The following is an 11,844-nucleotide window of genomic DNA, read 5'->3' on the forward strand; positions in this document are numbered from 1 at the left end:
TCAGAGGGAAAAGGGCAGTTCGATATGAAATGAGATTTTGTATTGCTCCACTTTTTTGTCTGACTCCACGTTGATCAATAAACAGGTACTAAACTAATAGAATCTTAGAAAGAACAAGGAAAGGCAAATGATAAGACCTAAAGCTCTGTCTGAGGAAAACCATGCTTCTGTAGCGGGAGAGGAAGTGTGAGTCAGGAAATTGATGTTTCTCAAGTGTCAACTTCTAATTCTAATGGCTGATCTGAAAAACAGTTTGAAATTCTTATTTTACCAAACAAAGCCTCTTACTGACAAGCTCCCAGTGCCCTACTTTCCCATCTAAATATGTTGCTATCAGTTTACTGGTTTCCTGGACATTCCTAGTTTCTCTAATGGTGCACTCACGAAGAATCCTCAAACGGTTGAAGTTATCTAGGATTGGTTTGCTGTATATTTCATATGGTTTGATGTGAACATGTAAATGAAGTCGAGAGAGAGATTCAGGATGGAAAGTTCTAGAGTGATTGTTTTGGCTGGACTTTGAGTATTTCTAGTCGAAATCCTTTGACCGAACACACGAAGGGTTGAAGATGACGTAGAGCGGAGCAGGAGAACTGGCAACGGCTATGAAAAAAAAAAAAATCAAAACCAAGAAAAGCAGCGTGACTTGTTGCTGATCTATTGTTGAATGTTGTGAAAGAACAGGCAGCGAAACACTCGCTTTGACCAATAGATGAGACTGAGAGCCCATTTTCTCCTCATTTCTGTTTGTCTTCCACAGAAAAGTCTGTAGTCCGATAACGGAGCCGCCAAGCGACGAGTTCAGGCAACTGCATCAGAGGCTGTTTCGAGCGGATCAAAAAGTGTGATGGTAACACAAACCGAGCCAAATCAAGGTTCTCCGCCCATTCGGCCAGAGTCCAGGACTATACGAGTGTGAAAGCTGCCTGAGAAACCAGCTCTCAGTTCCTAAAGGCCAGACGTCTCTCTACGTTTATGACGAGACTCCAGACTGTTTGATATGGCCTAGCTATACGGGCTAGCTCAGGCTAATCTCAGCCTCTTTGTTTGTCACACTTCTTTACATTTTGAGGAACCTTTTCCACATCAGCAGGAGTAGTCTTCTTTTTCTTCTTCTTCTCTACATTGACGTATCAATTTTTGATGCCCTAACCATGTCTCTCTTCCAGGACTTGTTTTCTCTTTCTCTCTGTGTATGAGTTCAAACGGTTTTTAAGATGGATATAAGAAGAAAAAAATATGAATTATTGACAAATTACATAAAATAATATGAATCTGCATTTTGACTAATCTGTTTTCCCGCCAAATAATGATCACTGTGTATTCGAATTGAAAGGAGTTAAGTACATCATTACATTCTAAACTTTGAGTTGAGCTTTTTTTGGGTTTTTTTTTTTTTTTTTTTAATTGGGATTCGAATCGAACTATTGGTTGAGTGTATCCTTACACCCCTACCCTTTTTACTTGCTCATGTTGCAATGTTGTTGTTGATTTTGTTTGTTTGATTCTTTCCTAAAACAGGCTCAGACATTAGTGTTTGCTATTCGCTACTCATTAAATGCAATTGACTTTAAAAAAAAAAACATGAATATGGAAATGTTACCTAATCTTGGCATTTTGTCTTTAAATGACACCAAAAATTAAGCCAACAACAGAATAATACAAAAGCCTCTAATGCATTCGATAAGCGTTCCTGAAGCCGACAAACACAACTGTGCGGCTGATTGAAATGCTTCTCATTATATCAGTTTGGATTCCATGCTGGTTCCTTTCACTTGAGTGAATATATTGATTCTTGCCACGAAAGTGTAGCAAACCTCACGCTGCCACTGAGATGTGCTGAAGCTGTATGAGACGTAAGAGTTCAGAACACATCACCCGCACCCTAATTTTTTTTCTTTTCTTTATTCTCTTCAACGGGCTGTGAAAAACGATCAATGTCGGTGCAACTTGTTCACGCCAACCACTGACACCTCGGAGCTAACACGTCCTCAAATGAAGGAAATTAAAAGTCACCGGTGCGCACCAACAGCTCATCCTTAACTTATTCACAATCACCGAAAAAATGAGTCAGGGAGAAGAAGATCGGAGGCTGAAATGACGACGTGATTGCGTGATGTAATGTAGGGAACTCACCAGCTGAGTGACCCCGGTTTGTGGCGTCGTGGTCGCTGTCGCCCTGTTCACTGTCACCGTGACCGCTGTCTTTAGAGCTCACTATGTCGGCCTCTTGGAAAGCCGAACTGAAACAGAGAAGGCAGAGTGTGAATAGAGGGGAAAAAAAGGCTAAGAAATGGCAGTCAGGGGAAAATCTGTGAAGGTGTGATATTTCAGTGAGAGGCAGACGTTAAACAGTGGCTCCCAACCTTTTTTGGAGAAAACCTCCATTTATATATCTTCATTTGTCATTTGCACATTTGTTGTGGTTTGTTTTTGCTTTATACTGTTGTTTTGTGTTTGTTTTGTCTCTTTTTAATGTTAATTTTAACTTGTTTTTATTTTTCTAATTTATGTCCCACTGTCGTACTGTATATTTGCACAATTATCCTACATTGTATTTATTATGTTCATACTGTGTGCTATTCTATTGTTGCTGCAATGTAACGTGTGCATTTCTCCTCTGGGAGATCAATAAAGGTCTATTCTATTCTATTCTATTCTATTCTATTTTTATATCACAAGTTTCTGGCAACCCCAAATAATTTTTGGTAACACTTTACTGGAATTTTTATACATAAAGTCTGTTATTACATTGTCAATATTGTGACATGACACTCGGATTCATGATATATTGAGTTTTCTGTTTTGGCGATAAATAAAAATTTACAGAATCACATATATATATATATATATATATATATATATATATAAATATAAAGTTTTTTTTTTTCAAATAAAGTCGAAGTAAACCTCGTTTGTTTACCGAAATTTGATAAACAAAATCTGTGACCACTGGGGGCGACAGGCAACCAGGATCGACTCCTGCTCTGAGCTCTTGGCGTGACACCATCACTTATACTGTACTGCTGGTTTACATTCACTTTTTAAACCTTTACTGATTTTTAGAGCAACCCAAAGCAGCACAAGTTGTCATTTTGACTGAAAAAGCTGCAAAATGATCCTAAATGCTTCACTCCTATAGAACTCAATGGACTAAAAGGGGCGATTTGCATCATCACTGACGTCATTTCAACATGGCGGCGCCGAGACTCAAATACGGTAAAGCATTTTTAAAAAGATAATAAAACGAATATGGTGCAAAATAATGCGTTTTGTTAGGCATAGATCTTCTAATAAGGACATTCCAAAGGTTTTAGGCCACATTTTTAAAAAAGTGGAGGATCCCTTTAACACATTCCAGATGATCCCATTTAAATTTCAGGCAACCCCACATGGGGCCCTGACCCCAAGGTTGAAAAACACTGAGGTTCTTATTTTTTTGGGTTGGTCAATACCTTGACAAACTTCACTGATCTGTTAAGTTTTTTGTTTGTTTGTCTGATTTGGTATCATAGGCTAAGTTTTGAATGTACAGTATATACTGTATGTACAAACTATGTTATAGATATGATATAAATATATACAAATATCTGAAGAAATACAATAAATAAATAAAGAAAAAAGAAATAAAAAAACACTGAGGTTAAATCTGGAATCAGAAATCAAAACTGTATTACATCCCGTCACACTGGCCTTTAAAGCCTCAAATTGAATGTTACACATGGCATGTAATGAAAATCCAGCGTTGGAGTTTTAATAGACGCCGCTGACTGGTGCCAAACTGACGATGAACATTATGGACACACTGGGAACCATGTGGCCTCTCTGAGTTACAACTAACAATGGATTTTACATTGAATTTTCACCACTAGGTCTGATCAGGTCTTTTTTTATGTAAATAGTGTTTGGATCCAGGAGAGCTGGTGTTACAAGTGTGTGTGTGTGTGTGTGTGTGCGTGTGCGTGTGCGTGTGCGTGCGCGTGCGTGTGCGTGTGTGCGTGTGCGTGTGCGTGTGCGTGTGCGTGTGCGTGTGCGTGTGTGCGTGTGCGTGTGCGTGTGCGTGTGTGTGTGTGTGTGTGTGTGTGTAACTACCTGTTGACACGTCTGGGTCTGTCCACCAGGTAGCTGAGTTCTGCTCGCTGATGTTTTGTCTAGAAAAGCAACAAAAAAAGACACATTTTGATTTAGAATTTGCAAAAAAAACACACAAAGAAATATCCCAAAATAATACATGTGATTGCATTTGTGTTCAACATTGTGGTGCACTAGGGTGAGCATTGTGATAAATCTGACGATGCAATAACAATGTCAATAATTAGAAATTTCACCTTTACAAGTACAAAATGGTAGGAAATACAATTTACTTCATTTTTTTAAACTTAAGAGAACAAGTAAATGTTAACTAATTGTGATATAAGTACAAATATTTAAAAAAAATAAGTGGTATGTTTATTAAACTGTCAATTATTTTATGTTTTAAACAAAAGATTCTGATTTTTTTATTTTAAAAAAAAATTAGTCCCCAGTATGTTTTAGAACAAAGAAAGTGCAATCAACTTCCAGCTAAAATGCATTGAGGAGTGAGGTAGTTTAACAAGGTCTTATGATACCAGGCGTTTATGTAATATGCATATGTTAAGATATATATATCAATTAAATGGGGTCTTCTATAAAAAAACACATCATTTGAAAAATCAATTTTGACATTTATTTTTTAAACAATATGATAATCGTACGGTGAAATATCGCGATATATCACCAAATCAATTTTTTTCTTACACCCTTAGTGCACACATCAACTCAGTGAGTGAGTGAGGAATGGATAGCAGAGGGGGGGGGAGGGGGCGGGGGTATACGGGGGTCCAATTGAATGCGTAAATGATTGAGCCAGCTCCGACACTGAAACTGAACAACCTTTGTTCACGGTGCTGCCGTGCAGCGTCGTGCGTAGAATACTTAACGCAGCAGCTAAAGGCAAGACTGTGACTGGCTGTCTGGCTCTGCTCCAAAACCTCATCGCAATCAACAAAAAAGCCTCGACTCACAAAGCATCACAAGCAGAGTCTCAGGGTGAGCCCATCAAGACTGTTAAGTTAGTGTAATGCCTGCTGAGATCATGTAACTTCATTTACTTTGGGGGGTAACAATAGGCAGTAATGGTATGACTTCAGTGGAAAGGGCTTCATTGTTATTATACTGGAGCTGAGTGCTGCGTCACCCGCTTCAATTTCTCCACATTAGTCACCAAACTGGCTGAACTGGCTGCACCCCACAACTAGGGCTGGGCGATATTTATCGACATTCAAGACACATCGAGTTTTCTATTTTGGCAAAAATGACAACATTGCTTATATGTAGTTTTTGTCTGTAGCACCAACCTTGTTTGTGTATTTATTATTTATTTCTGTACATTATGTTTATTCTCCTATATTCTGTATTTCTGTATTTATATATTGTTTGCTGCTTTTTTTCTATTTCTTGTGTTTCTGCTGGAAATGAATTTCTCTGACGGAGCCTTCCAAAGAGATTAAAAAAGTCTATTTAATCCAATTACATTTTCTTTATAGCTTATTTTGTATTAAAATACTTGTTTTAGGAGTTGCTGCTTTCGTTAGATGTGTTTCGGAGTGCGTCCGAACCCTCAACAAGCCACACCAAATACCTCACTCACACGTGCTGTCCCTTGTAGAAGAAAAACCAAAACATTTTGTGCAGCTGTCTGTTAATAAATGTGGCTGTGTGGCATTTTGCATTAGCAAATTGATTCCTGAATTGTCTTTCTGGTCAGACTTTTTTTAATTAAAATTATCCAGATTTATATCAAAAACATACATTTTGAGAAGAAATATTAAGATATAAGTTTGGCTCCATATTGCCCAGCCCTATCATCTATATCAATATATTGTATATTTATATATATATATATATATATATATATTTTGGATTTCTGAGTGTGGCCTAACCCTAAACAAGCCATGTTAAAGAACTCACTCACACATGCTGTCCCTTACGGAAGAAAAAGCCAAAAGTGGCACATATTGTGCAGCTGTTTGTTAATATATGTGCCTAATACTGAGGTATAAGTTTTGCTCTATCTTGCCCAGCCCTACCCACAACACAATATGCACAACTGTAACATCACATTGAACTCTCAGCTTAAAATAGTCGACTCTTTCCCACCCCTTGTATTGTCCTACCCTGACTCCCCCTCCCATGTTCCTCTCCCCCCTCATCAAGACTTAACACTGTCCTCTTTTTTTATATTCTCACTTTAATAAAGTTTTTTGTTTTTCTCCTTCCTGGCTATGGTCACAATTATGCAATAAAATAAATTTATTAATTTAATTGCAATATTAAAACATGCATAGCTGTCGCGTAAAGTATGGACTACATGTAGTGTTGACCTTTTTGCACGTGCAGACAAGGTAAAAAAAAAATAAAAGTGGAAATGGCTTCATTTAACTTTTAAAATTATGAAAAACGAAACAAAATTACACTACAGACACACACAAAAAATACCACAAAAACCCACAAAATCACAACAAAAATACACAAAATGACAGAATGTTATGAAAATTATACAAAATGACAACAAGAGAACACAAAATGACACTAAAAACACCCAGAATGATAGAAAAAATACACAAAATGACAGAAAATTTAGAAAAATGTCACAAAATGACAACAAGAGAACACAAAATTACACTAAAAACACAGAAAATGAAAACAAAAATACACAAAATGACAAAATATTATGAAAAACGACACAAAATTATACAAAATCGCAACAAGAACACACGTAAATACACCATAAACACACAAAAATGACACTAAAAGCACACAAAATGACAGAATATTATGAAAATGACACAAAATAAAATGAAAGTTTAAAATAAAAAAGTTGCAGGAAAAAAAAAAAATTCAAAAAGTTATTCTTTTTAAGGATTTCTGTGATGAATGGCTACATATTTCACAAAAAATTCGAACCAAACACATTTAGATTCTCAATGCATCGCTCTCTCTGTGTGCATTCCTGTCGCAAAATGTGCTTTTGATTTTTTCATTCCACTCATTTGAATACTCATTACCATGTTCCACCTCAGTGAAGAGACTAAAACTGTAAGCTGACAGCAGTCTTTTTTTTTTTTTGGCAAATAAAACTAAAAGGCCACATGAGATTTAACATTGGACTGGTCCAATCACCATGGCGATGATTAAAGGCTATTGCACAGACAAGCTCCAGTCAATCAAAGGTCCCTCCTCAACATCCCTTAGTGTTCATGACTTGAATTATCAACACACAGTGGCTCAAAGGATGGAAACTGATGATCTCACGCAAATCATTAGCAAATCCAAGTGTCAAACTCATGGTCCGGGGACAAAATCCGGCCCTTTTTGAGCATCTAATTCGGCCCGCAGGAGAAAGTAAAAATGACTGAGAAAACATGAATTATTGTGTAAAAGAAACTAAACAATATTTGCAGGGGCTCACAGTCATTTTCAATGTTAAACAGTGGAAAAAAACTCAAAATTCTTAAAAAAATCCTTCAATTTTCCCTTAAATTATTTCATAATACTTCCCTTAATTAAATAGAAAATAGTCATAAAATCTACGAAATTTAAAGCAAATATACTGTTTGGACTGATATTTATCACTCTTTACTTGGATATTGTTGGCTTCTTACATATTTTGTGTTTTATTTATACATAGAAATGCAAACTACGGCAAAATAATGTTGAAATTACTCATTTAATCGGATAAAATCTAATCCCACTTGAGATCAAACTGCTTCATATTTGGCCCCTGAACTAAAATGCTCTAGGGCTGGACAATATATCGTGATTCAAGATACAGTATATCAAGTTTTTTTTCATTTTGGAGAAAAAGACAATATCTCCTATATCAATATAACTATATTGTATAGTCAAACGGTGTTTTTCCATATTTTGGAGATATATATTCTAAAGCTTATTTTGTATTAAAATACTTTTAGGAGTCGCTGCATTTGTTACTTCTATAACAGCATGAAAAGCTCAGTTAGATGGATTACTGAGCGAGTGCGTACTCAAACTTCCCCCGAAACGAGCCACACTACAGAACTCACTCACACGTGCTGTCCCTTAGAAGAGAAAAACACAAAATTGGCACATATTGTGCAGCAGTTTGTTAATAAATGTTATTGAGTTAAAAATATTGAGATGAATATCATATATCGCCAATAGAGCTCTGAGTTCTTGGCCCAGCCCTAACCAGTCTCTTACCTCATTAGACAGGATGCTGCCGTTGGAGATGATGTCCGGCTGCTGGTCACTGTAGCCGGTCACTATGGCACCACAGGGGTTGGTGTGATCCGTGTCGTTGCTGCGTGTGGGGCTGCACGGTTTGAGGAACATCAGGTCCGTCTTGGCAGACTCTGGAGTCAGACACACCTGGTAGCAGTAGGAGTTCTGGTTCTGATGGTGGTGGGAGCCAAAGCCTCCTCCCACTCCACCCACACCAGACTCCTCCACTGGCACCTGGCCCACTGGTCCCACCCCTGACGTCACGTTGGTGCTCTGGACTAACATGATGTCAGATTTGCTGAGCTTCTTCTGTTTGCGGCCCCGGGCCTGTCTGCTGCAGCAGGAGCCACAGCACAGGCAGCAGTCCCCGGCCAGGAGGCAGGTGTACAGGTTCAGCTTCTTGTCCTTTTGGCAGCGCACGGCCAGCACGATCATAGCCAGCAGGAAAATGAAGGAAACGGAGCCCAGGGCGATGATGAGGATGAGTGTGAGGTCAAGGGAGGTTTCCTTAGCCCTGGAGGCCGAACCTCGGTCTCCACTGCGGCCTTCCACGACACTGTCAACCAGGATGACGCTGACACTGGCTGAGGAGGAGAGCGGGGGCTGCCCATGGTCTCTGACCTCAATCAGCAGGTCGTAATAACCCTGGGGGTCTCTTTTGGGGGACACCCTGCGGGCTGTCCTCAGCTCTCCCGTCCTCCAGTCCATGCGGAACATCCCCATCTCGTTGCCTCGCAGGATGCTGTAGGAGAGCCGCGCGTTCTCGCCATCATCCGCGTCCATGGCCACGATGCGCGTCACCAGGTACCCAGGCTCGGCGGAGCGCGGCAGGTGCTCTCTGGCTGTGCCGTTTTTCCCCAGTGGGGCTAGGACAGTGGGGGCGTTGTCATTCTGATCCACAATGATCACCTTCACAGTCGTGTTGGAGAAAAGCTCAGTTTCACCAGAATCCTTCGCCTGGACCATGAAGTTAAACTCCTTCAGTTGCTCGTAATCAAAGGAGCGCAGCGCGTAAAGGTAGCCCGTGTCCTGGTTTATGGACACATAGGTGTCCACAGACATGCCCTGTATGTCACACTCCAATATGGAGTAATTAATGAGAGCATTCTGACCTATGTCTGGGTCCATGGCACTCACAGCGTGAATAAAAGCACCTGGGACGTTATTCTCAGTCACATAAACGTCGTAAACCGCCTGCGTAAAACGTGGCGCGTTGTCATTCTCGTCCGAAACGTGCACTTTGATGGACTTACTGGTGGCCAGTGAGGGCTGACCTTTATCTTTGGCCACCACGGTGATAGTGTATGAATCCGTGCTTTCTCTGTCCAGCGGTCCGTCCGTCACTATGGTGTAGTAGTTTTTAAAAGAGGATTTGAGCTTGAAAGGAACGTCTCCGAGGATCTCGCAGCTCATTTCTTCATTCTCTCCTGTGTCCTGGTCGGAGACGCTGAAAAGTGCGATCACGGTGCCCGGGGCGTCTTGCTCGCTCACAGACTCGGTCACGGTGCTGAAACCGATCTCCGGTGTGTTGTCGTTCACGTCCACCAGCTTCACGAGCACTTTGCAGTGCGCGGGGACGGCGTTGGCACCCATGTCTTTAGCCTGGACGTGGATCTGGTGCGTACTGTGCTCTTCATAGTCCACTTCACCTGCCACCTCGATCCTCCCCGTCCTGGCATCGATATTAAACAAGTCCTTAATCTGCGGGGTGTTGTGGCTGCTGAATGAATAAACGATCTCCCCGTTTTGACCCTCATCGATATCCGTGGCGTTGAGCTGGATGACCAGGGTTCCCACGGGTGAGTTCTCCTGCAGGTTGATGCTGTACACGGTCTGATCAAAGGTGGGCGCGTTGTCATTGGAGTCCAGGACTTTAACCACCAGGAGCGCGGTGCCTGTGCGCTGCGGGATGCCTCCATCCACCGCCGTCAGCACGTAGCGGTGCACCGCCTGCTGCTCCCGGTCCAGCGGCTTCTCCAGCACCAGCTCCGCAAACTTGGTCCCGTCGCCCTGCGTCTGCACATCAAGGTAGAAGTAGTTATTGTTGGTGATGGCGTAGGTGCTGAGCGCGTTCGTGCCAACATCGGGGTCGAAGGCGTTCTCCACTGGGAAACGCGTCCCAGGAATTGCGCTTTCGGAGATTTCCACAGAAATGTCCGTCTCAGGGAAACTGGGAGGATTGTCGTTGATATCCATCACCTCGATCTCCACGCGAAAGAGCTCCAGTGGGTTTTCAAGAAACACCTCCAGGTGCAATAGGCACGGGATGGTCTGCTTACAAATTTCTTCCCGGTCGATTTTTTCCTTGACAAGAAGCGCACCGTTTTCTAAGTTCACTTCCAGATAAGGTGTCCGTGAGCTAGGCACAGTCTGAAAGCGGCGAGCTGAAAGTTTGGTAATGTCCAGACCCAAATCCTCTGCGATATTCCCAACCACAGAGCCAGGCTCCTGTTCCTCTGGCACTGAGTAGTGAAGCTGGGACACAGCTCCATCTAAGAAGATGGAGAGCAGGAGTATCACCCGAATCATGTCCTCTGCCTCTTTTCCTCCAAATTGCACTTCAAGTCGATTAAAAATATAGTTATTCCTTTTGCTTAAAAGAAACGATCATTCCCCATCTGCGCTGTCCGTAAAAAGGCAGTGAAATAATAATAATAATAATGATAATAATAAACAGACTCTGAAATTCCTCTGTCGTGCCTGAGTTCAGCGGTACATTGTGTCGCTTCAGCTGTGGAAAGCTCAGCCATTTGATCTGAGCTGCTGTTTTAATCAATTCTGCAGCGCTCTGTGAGGCTTTGGCGCAAACATTGCAGGATGGAGCCAGTGCGCACGGTGGCACGGCTCAGTCACAGGGTAAAAAAAAAAAAAAAAAAAAAGGAAGAAGAGAGAAGTCTCCAAACAAAAGCAGGACACTCCACATAAGAGGCAAATAAATAAAATTAAAAAGAAATCCGTATTTGTTAAAAAGAGGTATAACTTTCTTCTTTCGTCTCCGGATAGAATCGGTGCGTCTGAGCGCGCACACGCAGCAGCAGCAGCAGCGGTAATGTGGATGATGCTCTCAGCTCGGCTTCTGTGAGGAGAGTGCGTGGCGGGGGTGGTTTTGCGTGCAGCTCTGTTTCCCCACCAGCCAATGGTGTTCTCACACACCGGGAGGGGGTGGCACCTGATTGGACCTCTCTAATGCCAGCCAGAGCGCGCGTCGGACCCTCCAGAACAAAACCAGTTAAGTGACGCTCAGCTCCTTTCTTTTTTCCATGCAGTGCGCACCGAATCCAACACTTAGATTACCAGGGTGTTGAATATATTTATTTATTTATTTAAACACCTTGTTACACCTGTATGTGTTATATTTTTAAAAGTGTCACTGGCATCCATGCAGGGAGAAGGGACTGTGACCGTGAGTTTGCCCTTGACGCGATTGTTTCAACAGTTCAACAGACCAAATGTACTAATGCATGAGTCAGAATGCATGGACCGATGATGCCCACAGCCTAGAGACCACCATGCAAAACGCAAGTTCAGTGCAGCCAGTGACGCAACAGCATCACCACCATC

The 11,844-nt window shown here is 41.5% G+C and overlaps 1 protein-coding gene across 4 annotated transcripts in view; it reads right to left on the reverse strand.

The window, feature by feature from the left end:
- LOC114466419 (protocadherin-10-like) overlaps positions 1 to 11,157 on the reverse strand; it is a 37,788-nt gene extending 26,631 nt beyond the window's left edge. For all 4 annotated transcript variants that reach the window (XM_028451856.1, XM_028451851.1, XM_028451850.1 and 1 more), the window contains exons 1-3: positions 8,263 to 11,157; positions 4,093 to 4,151; positions 2,137 to 2,243 (exon numbers count right to left, since the gene is read on the reverse strand). In XM_028451856.1, the coding sequence (XP_028307657.1) occupies positions 2,137 to 2,243; positions 4,093 to 4,151; positions 8,263 to 10,812 (2,716 nt within the window). In that variant the 5' untranslated portion in view covers positions 10,813 to 11,157. The remainder of the gene's footprint in view (positions 1 to 2,136; positions 2,244 to 4,092; positions 4,152 to 8,262) is intronic.
- Between the last annotated feature and the right edge of the window lie 687 nt (positions 11,158 to 11,844).

This window comes from Gouania willdenowi, chromosome 1 (assembly GCF_900634775.1).
Source record: "Gouania willdenowi chromosome 1, fGouWil2.1, whole genome shotgun sequence".
Classification (NCBI taxonomy): Eukaryota; Metazoa; Chordata; class Actinopteri; order Blenniiformes; family Gobiesocidae; genus Gouania; species Gouania willdenowi.